At 41.4% G+C, this 25,733-nt stretch overlaps 2 protein-coding genes across 2 annotated transcripts; both read right to left on the reverse strand.

Moving 5' to 3' along the window:
• Positions 1 to 5,269: 5,269 nt before the first annotated feature.
• On the reverse strand, positions 5,270 to 17,127 carry LOC135463738 (uncharacterized). The gene is made up of 6 exons (XM_064741148.1): positions 17,041 to 17,127; positions 13,640 to 13,750; positions 11,973 to 13,360; positions 10,057 to 10,182; positions 9,028 to 9,188; positions 5,270 to 8,612 (listed from the first exon to the last, which is right to left on the reverse strand). Exons 2-6 carry the CDS (start codon positions 13,748 to 13,750, stop codon positions 7,204 to 7,206), a joined length of 3,195 nt encoding a protein of 1,064 aa, XP_064597218.1. The 5' UTR covers positions 17,041 to 17,127; the 3' UTR covers positions 5,270 to 7,203.
• Positions 17,128 to 21,291: 4,164 nt separating this feature from the next.
• LOC135463522 (uncharacterized) lies at positions 21,292 to 24,082 on the reverse strand. Its single transcript, XM_064740781.1, has 6 exons — positions 23,774 to 24,082; positions 23,237 to 23,292; positions 22,587 to 22,674; positions 22,267 to 22,331; positions 21,864 to 21,947; positions 21,292 to 21,496 (listed from the first exon to the last, which is right to left on the reverse strand). The coding sequence occupies exons 1-6, from the start codon at positions 23,804 to 23,806 to the stop codon at positions 21,292 to 21,294; spliced, it is 531 nt and encodes a 176-aa protein (XP_064596851.1). The 5' UTR covers positions 23,807 to 24,082.
• Between the last annotated feature and the right edge of the window lie 1,651 nt (positions 24,083 to 25,733).

A 25,733-nucleotide genomic window follows, 5' to 3' on the forward strand; every position in this document is an offset into this window, starting at 1 on the left:
CTGAATAATTCAACTGAATGGGATTGGATTGGATCGACTAAGGTAGTGGTAAACAGTTCGCCGGACAACATTTGTTTATTTGTTAAGTTTTCTATTGACATATTAGATTGGAGTTTTACGACATACTGAAGAATATTGCGCTTGAAGGCGGCCACCACTTTGCCATGTACAAGGAATACCTCCCGACGTGAAGCCGCAGCCAATCAGCGAAGGTGGATTCGAGACTGACGTCATTGGTCTGTGGCAACTGTTTTACACCCTCCCATAAACTTGACGTGGATTTTCTGAATGTAATTTCGTTCAAAACACAGGTTAACACCCTACAGCCAATGCACAATCATACCGTAACTCCCTACAGTCAGTGCACAACCATACCATAACTCCCTACAGCCAGTGTGCAATCATATCATAACTCCCTACAGTCAGTGCACAATCATACCGTAACCCCCTACAGTCAGTGCACAATCATACCGTAACTCCTTACAGCCAGTGCACAATCATACCGTAACTCCCTACAGCCAGTGCACAATCATACCATAACTCCCTACAGTCAGTGCACAACCATACCATAACTCCCTACAGCCAGTGCACAATCATACCATAACTCCTTACAGCCAGTGCACAATCATACCGTAACTCCCTACAGCCAGTGCACAATCATACCGTAACTCCCTACAGCCAGTGCACAATCATACCGTAACCCCCTACAGTCAGTGCACAATCATACCGTAACTGCCTACAGCCAGAGCACAATCATACCGTAACTCCCTACAGTCAGTGCACAATCATACCGTAACTCCCTACAATCAGTGCACAATCATACCGTGACTCCCTACAGTCAGTGCACAATCATACCGTAACTCACTACAGTCAGTGCACAATCATACCGTAACTCCCTACAGTCAGTGCACAATCATACCGTAACTGCCTACAGCCAGTGCACAATCATACCGTAACTCCCTACAGTCAGTGCACAATCATACCGTAACTCCCTACAGCCAGTGCACAATCATACCGTAACTCCCTACAGTCAGTGCACAATCATACCGTAACCTCCTACATCCAGCTCACAACCATACAGTAACAACATACAACCAGTCCGTCACCATACAGTAACTCCCTACAACCAATACACAACCAAATCGTAACACTCTGTGGCCAGTACACTACCATATCGTAACTCCCTACAGTCAGTGCACAATCATACCGTAACTCCCTACAGCCAGTGCACAACCATAGCGTAAACCCCTACAGCCAGCCCACAATTATACAGTAATTGCCTACAACCAGTCAACAACCATACAGCAACTCTCTACAACCAGTCCGAAACCATACTGAAATTCCCTGCAACCAGTCCAGAACCATATCATAACCCTCTATAAATAGTACACTATCACATCGTAACTCCCTACAGCCAGTGCACAATCATACCGTAACCCTCTACAGCCAGCCCACAACCATACAGTAACAACCATACAGCAACTCTTAACAACCAGTCAACAAACATACAGTAACTACCTACAACCAGTCCACAACCACACTGTAACTCCCTACAACCAGTCCGGAGCCATATCGTAACTCTCTTTAACCAGCACGCTACCATATCGGTCAGAGCACAATCATAACGTAACTACCTACAGCCAGGCCGCAACCATACCGTAACTACCTACAACCAGTCCACAGCCATACAACAACTCTCTACAACCAGTCCAAAACCATACTGTAACTCCCTACAACCAATCCAGAGCCATATCGCAACTCTCTACAACCAGTACACTACCATATCCCAACTCTCTACAGTCAATGTACAATCATATCATAACTACCTACCAACAGTCCACAATCATAGCGTTACACCCTACAACCAGTCCACAATCATACAACTCTCTATAACCAAACCACAACCTTACAGTAACTCTACACAACCAATTCACATTCATACAGCAACTCCCTACAAGTCCACAACCATACAGCAACTCCCTACAAGTCCACAACCATACAGCAACTCCCTACAACCAGTCCACAACATACAGTAACTCTCTACAACCAACCACAACCATACAGTAATTCTCTACAACCAAACCAAAACCATACAGTAACTCTCTACAACCATACCGCAACTCCTTACAACCAGTCCACAACCAGTCCACATCCAGCCTAGGCTCCACTCCTGAAACCGTTCCAAAAAAGATTAAGACCCGTAGGCCTCCAGTTGGCTATACGTACTGCTCTAGGTACGTATACTTACATATTTTGACGAACCCCCCGAGCCTATATCCATTATATATACATACATGTGGTAATATTGTGATATCAGAAACCAATTCTATACGTTTTCGCCGACACACCAGGGCCCGGAGGTTTATGCCGGCCCATATTGATCTGTGCTCTCTCTGCATACTCTCTGTGTACCGGTAATGGGCGTTTGTCCAAATTATATTTATTTATTCATGTGATTGGTGTTTCACGCCGTACTCAAGAATATTTCACTTATACGGCGGCGGCCAGCATTATGGTGGGTGGAAACCATGCAGAGCCCAGGGGAAACCCACGACCATCCGCAGGTTGCTACAAAAACCTTTCCACGTAAGGCCGGAAAGGAAGCCAGCATCAGCTGGACTTGAACTCACAGTGACCGCATTGGTGAGAGGCTACTGGGTCATTGCGCTGCGCTAGCCAACTTAGCCACGGATGCCCCCCTCCAAGTTATAAGAGGAAATCTTAGTTTGAGGTTTAATAAAAAACAAAATCACTTAATGTGAGTGGTTTGTATTGAGTGAGTGCGGGTGTTGAATTGGAGAATGCTGATCAAGCCTTGTCTTCCGTGAGTAAAAAGTAATTGTCATATACAGGTAACAGAAAAAAATTATCTGGTAACGACATCTACTCACAACGAGCCTCGTTGTAACGAAACCTGTAGATGTATTTCGCACAAGCCAATCGTTCGTTCACAAATATTTGTACCTACATGCTTGCTGATAAATAGAGAAATGTTTCAAAATCTCAACAGAATATATGCCTGCTGTCGATTTCCCACCAACTTTTATCTGAAGTGAAAAGTAATATTTTGATCCTGCTTTTCTTTTTTGTGCACCTCCCCAGTTTTCACTGAGGCGATGTTGTACAATTGCATTCACCAATTCAACACACGCAATTAATGTTTTTCTGTATCAAAAGAGTGCAAATGTGATTGGTTGTAAATCTCGTGACTCTTTGGCTAATGAAAAACGACAAAATGATCGAAATCCATGTGTTTCAATGATAACATACCTGTATTCCTATCATCAATGGTTTTGATGTGAAACAAGGGCTTTACAAGTATGGTCTTGGAGTAAGCAGTGTTGATGCAGTGAATGAAAGTACTCAATAAAAGCGCCATTTGGTATCTCGTAAAGCGCTTTATGTCAATATCGGGTGTATAGACTGTGTGCCTGGATGACAGCCTGAACCCTTCTCCTCATACCACCTGTCCGCCTCTTGATACTCTGAAGGGGGAAATCGTTGCCATTCCTCGTGTAGGCAGTTCCAGTTGAGCCAGATCATGTACGGGTAAATCCCTTGCTTGCGCACGACGACCAGTCATGTCTCTGACATCCTCCAGAGGGTTGCAATAGGATCTCATTTCACACCATGGAAGTGTCACAATCGCCTCATTCCGGAGAAAGTCGGTCACAGCTCGAGCACGATGTGGTCTGGCGTTGTCATCCATACGGGGTGAGTACCCAATGGGTGGTTGTCGAAATCAGGTACAACAGGATTCAGAATGTCCCGAATGTGCAGTTGACCATTAAGATTCCCTTGTACTGTCACTAAAGGCTACTTGCAGTCATGTTAAACAGTCATGTATCTCCAGACCATACCTGAACCTCCACCGTATGGTACAATAGGGTACCTCTCTGCCTCCAGACTCTCTGACGACCACCCGTGACATAAAGAAGGGGCCTGCTCTCATCGCTCCAATGGATTCGCCTTCGGGTTCAGACGTCGTCTTCCATGGAAATCTGAAGGGGCAAGATGTTTAATGATCCTTTTGGAGCAGGGCTCTGTCTTCTCTGGGAGTTGTCTTCCTTGGTTGTCCTGACCGTCTATCCTTCACTTCACCCATAGCTTGATGTTTGGGCTACTAATGACTGAGTGGTTGTAGCCCAGTTGTCGTCCAATGGCCTTAAATGATATCCCTGACTCACGCGCACCAAGGATTTATCACCTCAATGCCTCCGACAGTCTACGCCTTGCCATTTCAGGCAGGTACTGGCCAAAATATCTCCAAATATACTTGCTTTACGTCCCAATATCAGATTATAAGAAAACGCTTTTCATGAAGTTAACGATTAGCATGTTACATATACGCTGCGTTTCTGTGGATAATAAACTGAAAGTTTCTTATGCTGACCGACATGAAATGTGTTTTTCTACATGGATATTATCATCGTAGTACTCAAATTAACAACTGCCTCACAATCGTGAAACATTCCAAGGGGTGCTTAATTAAATTCTGTTTATACATCAATACACAAGTGAGTGAGTGAGTGAGTGCTTGGGGTTTAACGTCGTACTCAACAATTTTTCAGTCATATGACGACGATCAATACACAAGTGAATTTGGCGGTTCATCGCTTGTAGTTTTTTTCACAGAAGTCCTGAGACACGACACGTGCGGTGCTGTATCAGCTAATAGGGCATAACTTTAAAGTGTCTCCTTATATCTAGTTGTTTTATGAAGCCCCCACGTCACCACCCCTCCTTTGACAATGAACTGTTCGATAGATATCACTCTTCAGTCGGAGTAGACATGTAAAGGGAAGTCTGTCTCCAAGTCGGACACACGTTTTACCCGCCAGGTGTTCGGGGTAAACTTTACTCACAAACATTATCCAGTGATGAAACTTGTCTTTCGGCATGTCTTGGCCATGTGTTTTTCTCAATGTCAGAAGGGTGACACGGATTTGCATGATCAATCGGATCATGCCTGCGTTCATACGTTAGCTCAAGAAAATTTTGAATATTCTTGTCCTTATTTGTTAAAGAAAAAAAACACGAATCAAACTGGAGGCATACTCTTGTCCACCCTAATTCTGTAGTCAAGATTACCGCATTGGCCAGGCGTCGATCAGCATAATTGTATGTATAAGCGAGCACTCCCAACACCACCAGGTCAAAGACACGGAGCAGGAACCGTCTTACGCAACTTTCGGCTGCACGTCTCTCCATGCTCACAAGCCAGAACAACAGACAAGGCAAACGAGGAAAACTTTTCTTTTAACCTTTTTTTTCAAAATGAACAATCAAAATGAACAATCAAATGACAATCTTGCGATCCTGGATGAATATGACTGGAGCGAAATATGGACATGTACTTGTAAACAGAGCTTGTATTTACTTGTAAATGGCCCGGAGAATGACATGTAGAAATGAGACAAGAACAACAACATACTACAAAAGAAACTCTTATTAGTAACCTATCATTGCTAATGCCGTTCCTCAGGCGGAATACTCATCATAACTGTCAGTCCAGAGACACTATTACAGAACCTTGTGAATCAATTCTTAACCTGCATCAGAATTGACGAATTGAGGTCAAATGTCACTTCAGATCACTCATATGATTTACCACAGAAGTTATGAAAGATATCTTTACCAAGTTTCGTGTCAACTGAATGATGTCTGAGAATACTGGGGTCTGACGGATGTACATCTACACTTGAATTTGTACAGCAGCCAGGAGTACACTATCAAAATTCTAAAATTTATTTGTATATTTTTTCTTTTTAATATTGAAAAATCTTAAAAATAAACAGCTTAAGTATCGATATAAGCATTTATCAGCATATAAAAAGAGGTTCTTTGGTATTAAATTTGTACAAAGAATGAAATATAAATAATTCAGATAAAGAATTAGATCAAATCTGTTTTATTTATTTCACTGGTGTTTTAGGACGTACTCAAGAATTTTTTACTTATACAACGGCGGCCAGCATTATTGTGGGAGGCAACCGGGTAGAGCCTGGGAAAAACCCATGACCATCCACAGGTTGCTGACAGACCTTCCCACATACAGCTGGAGAGGAGAGACAGCATTAGCTGTGAACTCACAGCGACCACATTGCTGAGAGGCTAGCATGCTAACCATGTCCAAAATCTGTTGAAGTCTCTTGGGTATTTTAGGGTTTGAAAAGTGTCATCCCATACCTTAGTCATATAATGCACTACAGCCTTAAAATTAATATTTGTGGATGAATGAACGAATGAATGTGGCTTTCAGAATATCAGCATTATTTTATCTGTATCTGTCAGCAAAATTAATGAAATTTCTGTTCATTATTAGGCTAACACAACGCAGAACTTTGTGTTTTTTTATCAATCATTGTTTCCAGATGACTGGATGTAGAAATGTCAGAGTAAGCAGAAAAACACTGTTTCGTTTAAGAAACAATACATCTAATAAGATGTTACATATCTTCAACAAAGATCTGTGCAAAATAGTGTCACTACAGTCAAGACAGCAGATCTGTGCAAAATACATGTAGCATCACTACAGTCAAGACAGCAGATCTGTGCAAAATACATGTAGCATCACTAGTCAAGACAGCAGATCTGTGCAAAATAGTGTCACTACAGTCAAGACAGTAGACCTGTGCAAAATACATGCAGCATCGCTTCAGTAAACACAGCAGATCAGTGCAAATATAGTCCTTTTTATCCTACAATCATTTACATATCCAGATTACTTGATACATTCATAGATTAACAACTGATTTAGCATACAATTGAACATGTGCATACGTATACAAAGCGATGCACATAGCTTTGAAATTAGTGAAATGGCTTTAATGGTACAGTGCAACACTAAAGTAGAACACATATTTGGCTATGTATTATGTCGGTAATTAACGGGCATAGCCTGGGGGGAAACCCATGACCATCAGCAGGTTTCTGACAGACATTCCCAGGTATGACCCAAGAGGTAACCAACATGAGCTCTTATGAAAATGTACTTCTGCACCTTGTCAGCATTACAGCATTTATTATGCTGGAGAGAAAATGCTGAAGCGGCAATAATTTTACTACTAAACCATAGTGTAGACATTAACACCTCATACAAGAGTACATCCAGTACACGAGTACAAGATGTTTGCTAGCACAACACTCTGTATCCAACAGACTGATCCAGAGCACGGCCAATACTCTGACAAAACACAACCTTTAATGAGACAGTAAGGCATCAATGGAATTGCATTCGTCTGGCAGGTTAAGGGTGGGTCTCAACAGCTCTGTGAGATCACCAGAGTCAACGCTGCATTCATCTGGCAGGCTGTAGGTGGATTCAAAGGGCTGTGTCATATCACTGGAGTTAGCACTGACGTTTAAGTCCAAGGCCTTGTACAGGTTTTGGAGAATCTCAGTCTGTGCTGTGCTACTGGAGTTATCCCCCTTGTAATCCTCTGACAGGAACTCTGACAGTTCTGGCAGAGCATTGGACAGTAAATCAGACAGATCCGGTTTGGACTGGTCCTCGGTCACATCCACCCACTCTGGTAAAACAAGGTCTTCAACAGACAGTTCCCCATTTGGATCAGAAATAATATTGTTTTGCACAAACTCTGTATTTTGCTCCATCACTGCCGGATTCTCCACATGTATAGTGTTTGGAGAAGAGAGAGCCAAGGCTGCTATAGGGCCGGCACTAGGACCGTGAACAGACCTCTGAGTGAAACTGTCCAAGTTTGCAGGATCAGCCAAATGGCATGAAGAGCGTAATTTCTTTCGTGGCAGAACAGGGACAGAGCCTTTCCGTTTTAACATAGGATTCTGGGAGACTGTAACAGCACTTGTCTGGGATGGAGGAATAGCTGCCTTGGTAGACAGCAGTTTTTGTTTACTAACGTGGATATTTGAGCCACAAGTTCTGCTAGTGATGAATTCTTCTTCACCATTTTCCTTCTGCTTCTGTGTGCAGGAGACTGCCTTAGATTTGTAGCCTTCAAACACCTGAGTATTTGCTTTTGACTTCACTTGAGTTTTCGGTGAACTGGAGGCTGACGATGCTGTTAAAGATAGGTTTCCCTGAGATAAGACTAGCGCAGCATTGGGCCGCCTAGGCTCAGCCCCTCTAGGCTCTCTTACACAAGGCCTGATCCCAACTCCAGCTGTGCCAATCGTTCGGCTGCGTGACCTGGAGACATCAGTGGATGATGTGGTGCATGTCTTGCTGGATTTCATCTGCTTCAGCAAGGCAAACGTTTTCCTCACCGCCACAGGAGGGATGGCTTTTGCTGCAGTTGTACTCTGATTGTCTTGCCGGAAGTTACGCTCACCGAGGTCTGTGGGGACAGGTTTCTTTGTAGCACTGCCTTCCACATCCGGCTCCTTCGTCCCTGAAATGTCCTCTGAGGACTCGAGGACTGCTGCCTTCTTCCTAGATCTTAGGTTCAGTGATTTCAAGGGTTGTTTCTGTCTCGAACCAAATGGCTGCTTGTCAATTTCTGGCTGGACATCAGCAGAGGTCCTTTCCCAGAATACAACATGGATTTGACCAGCCGGGAGATTTGGGGTTTGACCTTCAAACTTACTCAATGGCCCTTCAAGGTCATCACACTCCATCCAAAAATCCCCTACAAAACAGAACCGAGAAACTAACTTAACTTACGTACACATATATTTGCATTCATTTTACAAATATTTTGAATAGTAAAATATTTTGAATAGTATATAGGTAGCCAGTATAGGTGTAAGGAAAACCCTGCTCAAACTCAACACAAGTCATACAATCTGAAAGAGTTACTGACATGAGTTTGTAGCTTATCAACTGATTACTTACTGCTTTAGTTTGTGCACGAGAATAATCCCGACATAAGATGACCTGGGAAATTCTCAAAACCACCGCGACAATCGGATTCATACACATCATTGTCTAATGCTTGTCAAAATGTTAAAATTTTTGATGTTTTTCAAAGAAAAAATATGTGTTGATCAAAATGTACCAAACTCAAAGCTGTAGATGTTGAAACCTGCAAATAGTATACTTACCTGATGGGTGTTTAATCCAAATAACGAAGTGGGACGGGTCACTTTTATACTGCACCACACTGGACACCTGGTAGGACTGGCCGCTAAGGCTGAAATGAAGGGCCGTCAGGTCAGAGCTGGGCAGACCCTCCACAAAGTGGATCATTACACACTGTGAGAGCCTGAAAAAAGAGAGTAACAAGGGCTATTAGCAAAACCAGCCTTACTTCCAAGCTTGTGAACTCTCCTTGCCACCCCCTCCCCCCAACCTTCCCACAAACACAAACCAAAAAAACCCTGCATTTCTCACATGCGAACTCCCACCCACCCTTAATTAAAGAGATTCCATTTCATCTCTGAGTGAAACGTACAAGCCAAATGAGCATCTATGAAATTCCATGGAAAGTGACCCAAATTTTCGGGTCTCACAAGAATGGAAAACATCCATGAACAATAGGAAAACATCCATTAACAATCTTGCTGAAGCCAACTTAAAGACACATACACAAACACATCAGTGTTTGTTAAGTTATACACAAACACAATTTACATACATGTAGGATTTTGAACAAAGAAAAAAAAAATTTATATATGTGCAGTTAGAAATATACCTATATATAAACACATATGTACCTCACTATCTCTATCTAGAGTTTAAGCTGATAGCAGTTTTGTGGGCGGAGGAAACCCGTCCCTGTGGTAAACCACTGACCTACAGCAAATTAGTGTCAAACATGAACCACGTGTATCCTAGTGACTGGAAGTCAAGAATCTTTATCATCTAGCCATGACTCGCTTACCACCTGTCAATCCATGGAGGAAATATTCAGTCACAGGGGCATGAGTCTGCAAAGCATTTCATGATAATGTTGATTATCAACAGGCTTCCTACTCCAGAACACAATTCAGAAACATACGTGAATCTATTCTTAGTCGTTTTTAGTAAGTGACAGGAGTCCATCAACAACACACTAGGACGAGGTAAAAATAAAAAATTTTTCAATTAGACTCTGGCAAAAGCACTTCTACTTAAAGTTACTGGCGACTTACTTTTCAAAGTGAAGCTGTCTCTTCTGGTTTGGTGCTGAGCAGAAGAAGCAGTCCCTCCAGTGTGAGACGTTGTACATGGAGAAATCCTCCACAACTTTGGGGAGAGTTGGCAGGACTTTGGTATACCTGGGGGAAGACAAACACAACCCGTTAACTACACACTGTACATGGAGAAATCCTCCACAACTTTGGGGACAGTTGGCAGGACTTTGGTATACCTGGGGGAAGACAAACACAACCCGTTAACTACACACTGTACATGGAGAAATCCTCCACAACTTTGGGGAGAGTTGGCAGGGTTTTGGTATACCTGGGGGAAGACAAACACAACCCGTTAACTACACACTGTACATGAAGAAATCCTCCACAACTTTGGGGAGAGTTGGCAGGACTTTGGTATACCTGGGGGAAGACAAACACAACCCGTTAACTACACACTGTACATGAAGAAATCCTCCACAACTTTGGGGAGAGTTGGCAGGACTTTGGTATACCTGGGGGAAGACAAACACAACCCGTTAACTACACACTGTACATGGAGAAATCCTCCACAACTTTGGGGACAGTTGGCAGGACTTTGGTATACCTGGGGGAAGACAAACACAACCCGTTAACTACACACTGTACATGGAGAAATCCTCCACAACTTTGGGGACAGTTGGCAGGACTTTGGTCTACCTGGGGGAAGACAAACACGACCCGTTAACTACACACTGTACATGAAGAAATCCTCCACAACTTTGGGGACAGTTGGCAGGACTGGTATACTTGGGGGAAGACAAACACAACCCATTAACTACACACTGTACATGGAGAAATCCTCCACAACTTTGGGGACAGTTGGCAGGACTTTGGTATACCTGGGGGAAGACAAACACAACCCGTTAACTACACACTGTACATGAAGAAACCCTCCACAACTTTGGGGACAGTTGGCAGGACTGGTATACCTGGGGGAAGACAAACACAACCCGTTAACTACACACTGTACATGAAGAAATCCTCCACAACTTTGGGGGACAGTTGGCAGGACTTTGGTATACCTGGGGGAAGACAAACACAACCCATTAACTACACACTGTACATGAAGAAATCCTCCACAACTTTGGGGAGAGTTGGCAGGACTGGTATACCTGGGGGAAGACAAACACAACCCATTAACTACACACTGTACATGAAGAAATCCTCCACAACTTTGGGGAGAGTTGGCAGGACTGGTATACCTGGGGGAAGACAAACACAACCCATTAACTACACACTGTACATGAAGAAATCCTCCACAACTTTGGGGACAGTTGGCAGGACTGGTATACCTGGAGGAAGACTAGCACAACTGGTTAACCAGACACTGTACATGGAGAAATCCTCCACAACTTTGGGAAGAGTTGGCAGGGTTTTGGTATACCTGGGGGAAGACAAACACAACCAGTTAACTACACACTGTACATGGAGAAATCCTCCACAACTTTGGGGAGAGTTGGCAGGACTTTGGTATACCTGGGGGGAAGACAAACACAACCCATTAACTACACACTGTACATGGAAAAATCCTCCACAACTTTGGGGAGAGTTGGCAGGACTTTGGTATGCCTGGGGGAAGACAAACACAACCCATTAACTACACACTGTACATGGAGAAATCCTCCACAACTTTGGGGACAGTTGGCAGGACTTTGGTATACCTGGGGGAAGACAAACACAACTGGTTAACCAGACACTGTACATGGAGAAATCCTCCAAAATTCTGGGGAGTGTCGGCAGGGCTAGTAAAGATCCACATAATCGGCATAATCTTTACCTTTTCATTTACAAAGGTTCAATGTGGAACTTGGATAGAATATGAAAGTCATTATTAGACATGAAAATTAGACAAGAAAATTAGAAGGATGTATCACTGCTCCAATATCAGTACTTACCTTTCAATCTTTGTGTCACCACACTCAGAGCATTTCGTCTCAAACTTGTACGTGGTCTCAAACAGGTGGCAGATATCAGAGTCTGAGTGCAACAACAATGGAATGGCAAAAACAGGGCTGTCTTTGCGTCCTTTCTCACACTGTAACTTGGGCTGTAAAACCTGCCAGACCTGCTCCCGAACACAGTTAAGTATGGAGCGGGCCTTCCGGAAGCCAGGGTCCCGAACCATTATCTCTGCCCAGGATGCCAGGTTGGGGCTGTGAATTTGCCCTGCACCCATTTTGAGGGGAACGCCGCCATTTGAAATTGATTGAATAGGTCTTGACAAATGGAAGACTTGTTTCTTTGATTCCTTCTCTGCATGTGATTCCCAAGACATGCCTTTATCTTTAATCTTGGTGTCTTTGGCAGGTTTTATCTCCTGCTGTTGAGCAAATCTATCTTGAGTCCACACTCCACTGCTAACACTTCTAGTCAATGTTTCTCCTCCTTCTGACTTTGGCACAATCTTTAGTTTTTCTCTCTCGGTGCAAAGCGACTTGCTTAGTGCCATGGCCTGATCATAAGCCGCTAACAAGGTGCGGACTATGTATGTCTTTCCTGTCTCTGGCTCTGTGCCTGAGGAAGTTTTCAAAGAAAGGTCAACTGCCGTTTTAACCGACCGGCTCTGCACTAGCAGACAGAGGACAACGTCTAACCAACACAGGGCATCCCGATTTTCCCACTGTATATACCACTTACTGAGAACATCTACATCTTCTCCCTTCACATCATTTTGCTGGGCATTACAATAGTCTCGTACCGGCAGTTTTCCACCTCTGCCAGAGTTTGCCCTCCGATTACATCGTCCATCATTACTCCGGCTTCCCCTGGTCTCAGCTGAACTCTGAACATCAAAACCATTCAGTTTAACAGAATGGATTGAGGATTTCTTCACACTGGTGGTCATAACATAGTTTGCCTTCATTTGGGTGCCATTTCCTGAGGGGAGGTTTCCAGCTGCAGGTGTTGCATTGTGAACACTAGCTGCTGTTTTATAGGTTCCTGCTGGAATTGTACCGGACTCATGAGCATCACAAGTCCTGATCTGGCCTTGGTTTGGAGTACGTCTATCTTCCAATTCAACCTCTGCCAACGTGACAGGGACAATGTTTTTCTGGAACAGTCCAGGAGTGTAACCACCACACACTTTGTGTCTTGAAATGTGAGGACCTGTTTTTCCACGCCATGGAGAGAGATTCTTTGTGACAGTGTTTCCAATCCCTGAGGAATTGTGAATCTTGTCTGCATTGGATACTGCTCTCTTTCCATTGGATACCTCTCTCTTCAGGCTTTCAGGCTTTCTGATGAGATCATCTGTCTTAACAAGGCCTAATGGGTATGTACACTGCCAACATAAAATGTACCATTAATTTATTAGACTGATCATTTTAAGGTTAGGACGAGAAAAACTGTGACGGAGAAGAATTGCTGAAATGCTAGTAACCAAAAATGTTATTATTTACCCACCAATTCTTTTTGTATAAAAGGAAATTCATGCACACTGATACATTGTAGCAGATAAAACAGATTACTCTTCACTCGTCAATTTTTATAACAGGATTAAGAGGAGTGTCATTCATTCTAATAAGTGTCACAAATCAAAATTCTCTGAATCATTTCTTACCTTTTTATTGGCACACAGAGTAATGGACTCCTCAAAATTGATATGAAAGCGTTGTAGTTTCCCCTGAAGCCCATTTTGTCGGCATACAGGACAGTCTGGGTTCAAAGCCATCTGAATCACAAAAACATAAATTCATTATACATGTATATAGAAATTAATGTTACAGCAGCTCACTTTTTTGTGGCTTCTCTATGGAATCATTACCTGAAAACTACATAAGTTAGTTTAAGTTTGGTTTTTTATGAAATACTGATGTTTATTCTCACAACAAAGATCTTTTGGATTAGATAGGTAATGATCTCAGCAGCTGTGTCACTACACGTACCTCAGTCATCTGATCCAATGGTGTCAAAGGCGAACTTTTCAACTTTATTTTAACTTTAAAGAATCTGGATAAATGCCTTTCACCCTTTGCCATTCACAAGTCAATACAGGCTTTTGTTTTCCAAAATTGTGTGAGAACAATCAGGCGTTCGCGCGAGTTTTATCAACTGTAATCCTTCACTGTAATCTGAAAGATGTTCACACGACCCACCATTCGCAGTAAAAGTTATATATCGTACAAATTACTGTTCTTGTATACCTTGTAAACTGATGGCTATTTCTGTCGGTAACCTAATTACATTGTTGATGAAAGAAAGTCTTTCACTTTAAACAGTGCTCCAGATAAGGGGCATATCAGGGTAGTTTAGGCCTTTAAATATGCCCAATATGCACATAAGTGAAAAAATAGGAGTAACAAATACGCTTAGAAAAATTAAGATACACATGAGTTTCTTAAAGCGTACATAGATGTTATTTCCTGTTGATAGGTAGAATCACTTGTGGGTTGAATATGGGGGATAAATCTATTGGTTAAACTGTGCTAAGTCGCATTACTTTCTGCTGACTCACAGATTGTCTGGAAAGTTGCATTGATCATAAATGCCTGGCAAGGTACAACTCAAGCACATTGTCACGTGAAAGGATGCCAAATTTCTGAGATTTTCCAAGAAGTTATGGTGCCCAAATACAGCAACAACCAACCAAAGACAAGCTGGATGTGTATGGAAATTCCAGATCTTTGTAAACCTTCATGAATTCTTGCACAGAGCATGTTGTTGCTGAACACTGCTAGATATCCTAACTCTCATACTTACCATCCCTAAGGTTTTTAGGTGCATTGTTGGTAAACTTTATTTTTAGAAACACAAGACTGTTTTCTATAAATATTGCGAATTGCAACAAGTGCATAATAGTAATTTGAGCTCATTGATGTGTTAGCAAGCTGGGTTGGAATTAAGCTCTGGTCATGGTAACCTGTTTGTGGGTTGCCACTTTTTCATGTATGGTAACCCATTATAAAAATGGGTTACCGTCATTCAATATATGTTATTGATTAGTCTGATCTAACAGAACATTGCTCTGCGAAAGTCCATACTGCTGTTGACTGTGCCTTCCCAGTCAAAAACGTTTTCCACAATGAATAGACCTCAATGTAAAATAAATAATTTGTTTTGTTGAGTAAAGTACACATTAGTCCTGTTTTTACTTGTTTTATGTCTTCGTTTAACTTAGCAATAGGTTACAATGGCCAATTCTTGAAAACAATGTACACTCCTTCCTAATATCTAGACATACACGAAGTCATCAAAAAATGCTGTCAAAGACCGGTGTTCGAACGTCAAACAACATTGACAACAGCAACAGTGACAACAACAACAAAAACACTCGGAACATCTTTACTTTCGGCGGTCCTCCCATTCAGTTTCATATTTTCCAAAATATTGGATGTTGCTGTTGTTGCCGATGTTTCTCGTTGCGCAAGTGAACAGAATTTTCGCTTTGCTCAGTCATGCAAAGACCCGGACTTGACGTGTCTTGTAAGTTATGCTGACCACACAGTTTACGAGAGACTGCAGTGACTGTCCACTGATGCCTCGAATCTTTGTCTCGCCCCGAATCTTGGAAATATGTTCTGAACATACTTTGCATTGGAGCCTAGTCAATCGTTTGTCCTCACTCATTTCATATGTAAAGTCGCCGCGAAAGTTCAGCGAAAGAAACGTTTTTTCCGTGACAGACTCAGAAGTTATCTCCTAACTTTTTGTTATTTTCAAGAGAGATAAACTGACTATTTTAGCCAACTTTCAGCGTGCGTGGTTACGTGAAAGCTTTTAGTGTGGAGGCGCGCTTAATACCTGAAATGCTACACAGACTGCTATCAGTACGGGCCGTTTGTCGTACAAAATGCTAACAGCATTTAAGTGCCGGAGTAAATCGACTTAAACACATCTTGTGGTTCAGATTTTAAAGGCCTTTTCCCGGTGAACTTAAAATATTTGAATCTCAGCCTTGGCTCGTGGCAAACCTTCCCCATAATTAGATGGACGGCGACCCATGCGCAACCCTAACGAGCGTTCGCCGCTTAATCCCAACTATGAACAGGCATCTGATAATATGTTCCATGAGACCTAAGTTTTCATTTTTTGCCACCAAAAAAGTCCTTTTCTGTATTATAAATGCAGTGATAAAAACCAAAAAAGATTATAAATTTACTTTATAATTTCATGAAAAAAATTCAGTGTGAAGCATGTGAACTGAAATAGTTTTGATGTTGCCAGTAGTAATATGAAGATTTATTCAGTACCGGTACCAGTAGCAGTACTTTACAGTTGCAAGCAGAACATAAATGTTTTTTTTTTTCTAGATATGGCCTCGGAAGGTCACCAATACCTGATTCTAAGAGCATCTCTCAGGAGAGAGATTGCGTCTTCATAATTTGAAATGTTACACATCCAAATGTTAATCAACATGTAACACAAGTTTTAGCAATTTGCAGTACTCCTAAGACATAAGCCAGTACACCTCTGCTAATATTTAGGAGTACTTTACTGCCATAAAAACATATCGATCTGAAGCACTGTTTAAGGCAGATAATCACCAGTCACTTCCAGCAGGGGAATGTTTTCATGGCGATATCCAACACCAAAAATGTCATCCTGGCGGCTGCATTTCGGACTACCCATCCTCTGTCTATACCTTTCTACAAGTGAAAGTACATGTACAACAAACATAGCCTAACCATAGAACTGTGCACAGAGGCTACTTCTCACCATGACACCATGACACCACTCATCGACTGACATCCGAATTAAAACACTGTCACTTACGTTCTGTCTATTAAGGGAGCACTCAGCTGAATACAGTCACTGCATGTGTGTTGTAAAATAAACGTAGCGGCTTCGTCGTGAACAACGTAATGCAGACGTTCATGGGTGTCGTAAATAAAGCGTCAGTACTACCGGCGAGGGCTAACCTGAAACAGATCGCCCCAAAGTTTGTACGAGATCAAATCGTACACCTAAACAAATAGCATTGTACAAAATTCCTAAAGTTTACAAGCTACTCAGCAGTCTTACATTTGTGAGAAATTCTCCAAGGACGACGTCTTCAGAATCGAAATTTGGTTATCGAAGCGCACATGTTCCATTGCCGCCATCATCAACGTTCGGCGTGCGATGTCGCGTGATTTCTCGGTTACATGTGATGTTCTAAAATATTCACTTTGCGATCTTTTTTGTAAGGTAACAGTGTTTATGGGAATTATATATGTTTTTCTCACACCGCATCACATTGAAATATTAGATTAAAGAGTTTTTATTTCACCAAAACAAAAGACTTCCGCAGCGCTCGGCGTGCAGAAAAAACTTTAACCTGTAATTTATACGGAAGACTTTGCTCAAACTTTCGATTTTAAACTTATGCTAATCAACGACCTATGGTCATAAATACAGGAAATGGATAATGAACAAATTAACATAGGCTATTCTCTAAATTAAATAACAATTTCACGGTAGCCCTGAAAATATCTGGGACTAATATATGTTATGTATTAGTCCCCGTATATATATATATAAAACTGATAAGGCATACGTGCCGGAAAGGTTACTAGGCTTAGCTGTCTTTCAATCGCTCAGGATGACTCAGGGCCATAAAATCTGATTTTACGTTGACCAGTACGTGTATGCACATTTAAGCTCGCGTAATGATTTAACTTGATTGTCTATTTAAAGATTTGTTGATTAATTATTGAATTTGAAAACATATTTTCTTTCTTGGAAACCCAGTCTTTTTGGACTCCCACGAATACATTGGTTAGCTCAATAATAAATCAATGCAAGGTAAAAAGCGAGCTTAATCGTGTTTCAACTTGCACCACCGCAAATGATAAAATAATCGGATTTTCGGTTTTAGATGATATTTTACCTTTTCTGCTTTCCGATCACCATCCCAACAGTACTCGTCAGCCTACATCCACGAGGGGAACGGAAGTACATCCACCAGGAGAACGGACATCCATCAGGAGGACGGTGTAGTGCGCATGACCACACATATGGCGCGAAATGTAAAGTAGTGGGATATAGTTACACATTTGTGTTCACTAAAAAGACATACGGATTATATCACTGTATATCTCATACTATTAACTTAAATTTTATTTACTACAGGGCTTCTCCAAAATAATCGAACTATAGACAACAGATGATGAATAAGACAAGGTATCTTATAAATTATCGGTATAAATTATCGAACTATCGAAGACAGATGATGAATAAGACAAGGTATTCTATATCATAAGGACCCAACAGCCCACGGCCTCTCCAGACCCGTTGTCCCGACATGGGGTTCATAGGCCTGTAGGACTGTACAGTATACAGGTACTTGGCAAGACGGTGGTTTTCCCCCGGCATCTATATAAATTGTGCCTAATTTACCTTCATATAGGTATAAAGTACAACATCCACGAGGAGGACGGTGGCTAATTTAACTTCCTGCAGGTATAGAGTACAACATCCATGAGGAGGACAGTGGCTAATTTACCTTCCTGAAGGTATCAGATACAACATCCACCAGGTGGACGGTGGCTAATTTACCTTCCTACTGTTATAAGGTACAACATCCACGAGGAGGACGGTGACTAATTTACCTTTCTGCAGGTGTAAAGTACAACATCCACGAGGAGGACGGTGGCTAATTTACCTTCCTGCAGGTATCATGTACAACATCCACGAGGAGGACGGTGGCTAATTTACCTTTCTGCAGGTGTAAAGTACAACATCCATGAGGAGGACGGTGGCTAATTTACCTTTCTCCAGGTGTGAAGTACAACATCCATGAGGAGGACGGTGACTAATTTACCTTTCTGCAGGTATCAGGTACAACATCCACAAAAAGGACAGTGGCTAATTTACCTTTCTGCAGGTGTCAAGTACAACATCCATGAGGAGGACGGTGGCTAATTCATGTTCCTGCAGGTGTAAAGTACAACATCCACGAGGAGGACGGTGACTAATTTACCTTTCTCCAGGTGTAGAGTACAACATCCATGAGGAGGACGGTGGCTAATTTACCATTCTGCAGGTGTGAAGTACAACATCCATGAGGAGGACGGTGGCTAATTTACCTTTCTGCAGGTGTGAAGTACAACATCCATGCGGAGGACGGTGGCTAATTTACCTTTCTGCAGGTGTAAAGTACAACATCCACGAGGAGGACGGTGGATGCTTTACCTTCATATAGTTATAAAGTACAACATCCACGAAGAGGACGGTGGGTAATTTACCTGCCTATAGGTATAAAGTACAACATCCACAAGGAGGACGGTGGCTAATTTTCATCCCTATATGTGTAAAGTACAACATCCACGAGGAGGACGGTGGCTAATTTACCTTCCTACAGGTATCAGGAACAACATCCACGAGAAGGACGGTGGGTAATTTACCTTCCTGCAGGTATAAAGTACAACATCCACGAGGAGGACGGTGGCTAATTTACCTTCCTCCAGGTATCAGGAACAACATCCACGAGGAGGACGGTGGATGCTTTACCGTCATATAGTTATAAAGTACAACTTCCACGAGGAGGACGGTGGCTAATTTACCTGCCTTTAGGTATAAAGTACAACATCCACAAGGAGGACGGTGGCTAATTTACATCCCTATATGTATAAAGTACAACATCCACGAGGAGGACGGTGGCTAATTTACTTTCCTGCAGGTATAAAGTACAAAATCCATGAGGAGGTCGTTGGCTAGTTTACTTTCTTATAGGTATAAGGTACAACATCCACGAGGAGGACGGTGGGTAATTTACCTTTCTGCAGGTGTGAAGTACAACATCCATGAGGAGGACGGTGGGTAATTTACCTTCCTGCAGGAGTAAAGTACAACATCCACGAGGAGGACGGTGACTTATTTACCTTTCTGCAGGTGTAAAGTACAACATCCACGACAAGGACGGTGATTAATTTACCTTTCTGCAGGTGTAAAGTACAACATCCATGAGGAGGACGTTGGCTAGTTTACTTTCCTATAGGTATAAGGTACAACTTCCACGAGGAGGACGGTGGCTAATGTACCTGCCTATAGGTATAAAGTACAACATCCACAAAGAGGACGGTGGCTAATTTACATCCCTATATGTATAAAGTACAACATCCACGAGGAGGACGGTGGCTAATTTACCTTCCTGCAGGTATAAAGTACAAAATCGACGAGGAGGACGGTGGCTAATTTATGTTCCTGCAGGTATAAAGTACAACATCCACGAGGCTATAGCTATAAAGTACAACATCCACGAGGAGGACAGTGGCTAATTTATCTTCCTATAGGTATAAAGTACAACATCCACGAGGAGGACGGTGGCTAATTTACATCCATATAGGTATAAGGTACCACATCTACGAGGAGGACGTTGGCTAATTTACATCCCTATAGGTTTAAAGTACAACATCCATGAGGAGGACGGTGGCTGATTTACCTCCCCGTAGGTATAAGGTACAACATCCACGAGGAGGACGGTGGCTAATTTACATCCCTATAGGTTTAAAGTACAAAATCCATGAGGAGGACGGTGGCTAATTTACATTCCTGCAGGTATAAAGTACAACATCCATACGGAGGACGGTGGTTAATTGACGTTCCTATAGGTATCAGGTACAAAATCCACGAGGAGGACGGTGACTAATTTACCATCCTTTTTCTCCGCAGATGGGAAAAGCCCAACACGAACGAGGACAAACCGAGTTTGCCTTTCTCTACATGTACGTAGATGAGAAAGTTTTCACAGAGCCTTAGAATATAATCCTCGAATCATCCAATATGAGAAATCCAGTGGCCACCAATTCCGGACAGTTGAATAAAAAAGTCAACAACCACATTCTAGTTTAAATATATGTATTTTAAGGAGCCCTGTCGTAGTGCCATAACCCACCGCCCATGGAGAGTTTGCCAACAGAAACTCTAATTCAACAAGTTCCTTTCCCTAAAAATGGTTACAGCATTGTATTCATCCGGTTTGCAAAAACCTTTACAGAAAAACTATTATAAACTGAAGAACGCTTTACCGAGATGTACGGATAAAAGTTGTGTTTCATTACATATGCTGCAGTACCCTAGGCAAGTTTATTAGTGTATTAACTCTCTTGTACATTCTAAGATTCTATACATGTGTAAGTGAAGCAATGAATGGTTTGGAGGTGGAATGGAAGATACATCATAGGTGTAGGCTATATGTACAAGGCATATAGCCATGATACAATGATAACAATGATATAAAATACACATTGTCAACTCATCAGTCATCTATTATTTACACACACGGCATTCCATTTACGACTCGGTACTGCTGATTAAGCGGTGTGCTCTTAATTGTTCACTTTTTTTAAGTGCCGTGTGTAACGATGAATGTTCAGTTTGACAGCATCTTCGTCTTGCTTCTGGTAAAGATATGTGCAGTTTGTTGGATACAAGCAGTGCGACTACATCCCGAACCAAAGCTTCCTTACATCTCCTATTCCTGACTGTCCCTTCGTACCTACAAAGACAAAAATGTGAACAGAATGCAATCCTGTTAAAGGCTTCCTATTTCATTTGTAAAAGACTGAAATCTGGAAATGTATATATATTGCTACTAATGTATATATATTGCTATATGCCTGCACACTTTTTAGCAAGTCATGCGCGGAACAAAATTATGAAATTATAATGATAAATAATTAAACACACATCTACATGTAAATGACTACTTGATGACTGCAATATTCTTCGTTACTTTCCTCCTTTTTATGGCTTTAGCAAAAATCATTCCGATACTACTCCATTCATAACTGGAGCCAAAATAGCCATATCTAATTATACCAAAAAATAAAAACAGACAGATAAAACACAAGGTAAATACAAACCCATCCACATTTAAAATCTTCTGAATTCGCTCGGTTCCTGGTAGCTGGACTAGCTTGTGTACAAATCCAGATGTGGCGGGGCGCCTGAAGCAATGTTTCACACAAGAAAATAATCACACAGTGAAAGATAATCATGGCCTATTTCCAATGCACATATACAGACAAGGTATACAAAAGCATATGCAGATTGTTTCGCATAATTTAATCACGCTCTATGTAAGCAGCAATGAATCCGTCACTTTCTTCTTCACTCTTGGACCAAAATAAGTTGTGACAACAAACAAACAGAACATCCCAGATCTGTACTGTAACAAAAAACCCTTATAGGCATGATTATTTGAAACGTGCATGGAGAAGACCGGGATTACTGGCAACCACCCTACCTACATGTACCTATACGTACCGTTTGTCCCTAAGCTTCAATTTGAAGAACTTTTTTTCCACATAGGCTTCGAGATATGTATAAGCCTAAAAGAGAAAATCTTATTAAGTACCATACGCATACCCATTCGAAATAACACCCAGAATGGCCATAATTTACTCACAAAACATTTACAAAATTCCAGTCTCGCAGCGTTGTTTTTGGTACGAAAACATATATAAATATAGTAACACGGCTTTTTCCATACAAAGGGTATTTTCAGTACATATACATCAAGCTAAGCGATAAAGTCAATATCAATTTATAAACAATTTATACACCGAAATCACACTTTTACGTACCAAGTCCAAGACATAACCGAAACCAAAGCCCTTTAGAAATTCCCTTCTCGGATTTGTCAAGAAAATCTCCAGCTCAGAGCTCTCGGACCTAGATAAACACATAATCATGTATACAGTTGTACGAGGAAGGGGTTAGGAGAAGCTATCAATATAACACAGTGAAACACTCTAAAACACTCGTTTTAGATGCATAATAATATATCCCGGGCGATGAAGTGCATGAGGATCTTTATGAAATCACATGCTACCATCAAGTGTGGCTGTATGATGTGAAACAATACATTAAACTATATGTCATGTAACAAATTAATTATTTGTATCGCAGCAACTATTCTTCAAATAGCAGCGAAATCTTTCGAGTTTGTGTGATATGAATGTACAATGGTGCTGCACGCCACTATAGAAGAATAGGGAAAGACAGAAATGTGTTTAAAACTACTGTATATAGTCAAATACAAGGGTCAATTAAATACACTGTGTCTGTAAATTATAATTGCGCAGAAAAATGTGTAGGTATTCCTAAGCTAATTGTTGTTCACACCAGTCACTGTGCGAAACTCCAGAATGCGCCTACACATATGAGGAAATATAGAAAAATATGTAAAAGACAAAGAAAATAAATGAAGTGTACAGATTTAAGCTATACATACCACTTTGAACCTCTGTCTGTCAACAAGCCTTCCACATACTGGTCGATCACATCAACCTGAAATATCAACATTATGCGGCATATATATATACAATCCAAACATTGTGTTTAAGTTGGTTAAAAATCCAAAAATTGTCAGACACAGTTTAATGGTATTTTTCTACTGATGCTGAATACTTGAGGCTCAGACCCACCTGTTATTTCTAAACATTTTGAGTATATGCCTCAATGTCACCTGGGGCCTTCATGGCTCAGTCGGTTAGCGCGCTAGCGCAGCGTAATGACCTAGGAGTCTCTCACCAATGCGGTCGCTGTGAGTTGAAGTCCAGCTCATGCTGGCTTCCTCTCCGGCCGTACGTGGGAAGGTCTGCCAGCAACCTGCGGATGGTCGTGGGTTTCTCCCGGGCTCTGCCCGGTTTCCTCCCACCATAATGCTGGCCGCCGTCGTATAAGTGAAATATTCTTGGGTACGGCGTAAAACACCAATCAAATAAACAAATCAATGTCACCTGCATGACAACTGCTCCCTTATCCATACCTGTGAAATGACATCAGATACACAAATAAACATGTTGGAATCCTGCTCCTCATTGTTGAGTTCCTCGTCCGCAAATGGAATAATCCTGGACACTTGTAAGTCTTCTGACGAAAACCTACAGAAATCAAGACATCACAAAAGTTGTATCTTTCTTGAAAACATACGAGAAATGACTGCAACACTTATCAAAATCGACGCCCACATCGTTACACATTCTAAAGCAAAACGTATCGGAAAGAATGTGTTCAAGACAAAGACCTTAACCCTAAGACATGCAACAATGTTCAGTCATGCCCAGCATTTGTCGCCCCAAGCACCACAATGCAGATATACACGAGTATAATATTCAATTCAGATTTGAAATGCATTTCCTTAATTAGTGTTCTCTTTGCGAATAATTATCCTTCAACATGACGTGCAATGGAAATGCCGTGAAGAACTGTGTTCAGTTAGATAGCAAAGAACGGCACTTTTACCTACAAAAATAAACACGTCTTTTGAACATTGTGATAATTTAGTTATTTATTTCAATGGTGTTTTACGCCTCAAAAACAGCTCAATTTACAGCCCATGTGATGGCGGTCAATTTTATGGACATATGTGCATGGACTGTAATATATAGCGCAGACTTAAAGCCTAATTAGATTGCTCGCACAGTGAAGGCTTTGGAAAGAAGTTTAAACCCGTGCAGAGCTGATCCAATTTCTTGTGTGAATATATACAGTGTAATTTGACAAATAGATTATGAATCTGGCTTTGCTTTTGTTCTAGCTTTGTTCTAGCTTAAAAAGTTTGACCACAATTTACCTACTGTTCATGCATTAGGCATAAATAGCTAACCACGAATGTGGCTTTGTTTTGGTTCTAAAGAAGTTTTCGCTTTTAGGCACACTTTATTCTGATTTTTGAGACACGATGCGAAAAGCAGTAATGGTGCAATGCTGAAAGTTGGTCAGCAGGACAAATTGTGCTCTTCTGTCGTATCAAATTATTACAGATGAATAGTTTTCCAGTGATTGGCATTAAAATTTTTGCCAAATTTTTAAAATTTTGGCGTCACCTACAGAGCCGATAAATCTGCATATACGTCTGGATGACCACTAGGAGTATACACTTCGAAAAAAGATGTAGAAAAATAGTTCAAGAACATATCATCTCATTGACAGGGAATGAATCTATTTTTTTAACATGAAAAGTTAATCAAAAAGCTCGCCTATCATATAAAGCCGCAGACGATAACTATATATGTACACAGTATTTTAGATGAATGAAACGTATTGATGCTTAATTTTACGTACCATTTTGTCCCTCAACGCGTGCTTTCCAGTGTACAGCTCTCAAATGGTTCTCTACTTTCTTCTTCCTTGTTGGCTTGAACTTTGACGGTGGACATAACGGACAATGGAATGAAATATAGTCTCCTTTACAACAATCCTTGCAACTTTTTACACAACTTAAAAATTCATCCACAGACTGAATCACGACAGGTTGGTGTGCTGTCATTGTTACATTGAGGCGTCCAGAAATAAACTCGTCGGAAAAGTGGAAAGCTTTTATAAAAGCTATGTACTACATTAGCCAAACTGCAAAGCTAACAAGTCACCCTGAGATAGTATTACTTCAGCAGACATGCGATGGGAAACTGTGTTTACAAACACACCGCCACCTCGGCTTTCCAAGGTCCAGACACACGAAAGTTACCCATAAATTTGTTTTGTTTAGACATTGTGGCAAGTGATGCACGGAGGTATAAAAGTGTAGAAAGAGCAGGCCTATACACTGAATGTTCTTAGAAACTCCACATTTTTAACTTTAACTGAAAATGTTTTATCTTATAATCGAATTAGAAAATCATTTATACCTCTATCAACATCGAGTTTTTCCAAATATTGTATTGTTTTGGCGTCCGAAAAACATAAACAAACTCGTACATGATAGAACTCGTTAATTTTTCTGGAAA

Source organism: Liolophura sinensis, chromosome 3, assembly GCF_032854445.1.
Source record: "Liolophura sinensis isolate JHLJ2023 chromosome 3, CUHK_Ljap_v2, whole genome shotgun sequence".
Classification (NCBI taxonomy): Eukaryota; Metazoa; Mollusca; class Polyplacophora; order Chitonida; family Chitonidae; genus Liolophura; species Liolophura sinensis.

What these genes read in the sequence shown, in the direction of transcription:
- LOC135463522 (XM_064740781.1), bottom strand. Translation starts at nt 23,806, where the DNA reads ATGTTTATTTGTGTATCTGATGTCATTTCACAG. An exon ending in TATCTGATGTCATTTCACAG is followed by an intron (nt 23,293 to 23,773) that starts GTATGGATAAGG and finishes TTGATATTTCAG; the next exon opens with GTTGATGTGATCGACCAGTA. An exon ending in AAGATTTTAAATGTGGATGG is followed by an intron (nt 21,497 to 21,863) that starts GTTTGTATTTAC and finishes TTGTCTTTGTAG; the next exon opens with GTACGAAGGGACAGTCAGGA.
- LOC135463738 (XM_064741148.1), bottom strand. Translation starts at nt 13,750, where the DNA reads ATGGCTTTGAACCCAGACTGTCCTGTATGCCGACAAAATGGGCTTCAG. An exon ending in CTCTGTGTGCCAATAAAAAG is followed by an intron (nt 13,361 to 13,639) that starts GTAAGAAATGAT and finishes TTATGTTGGCAG; the next exon opens with TGTACATACCCATTAGGCCT. An exon ending in TTGGATTAAACACCCATCAG is followed by an intron (nt 8,613 to 9,027) that starts GTAAGTATACTA and finishes TCTGTTTTGTAG; the next exon opens with GGGATTTTTGGATGGAGTGT.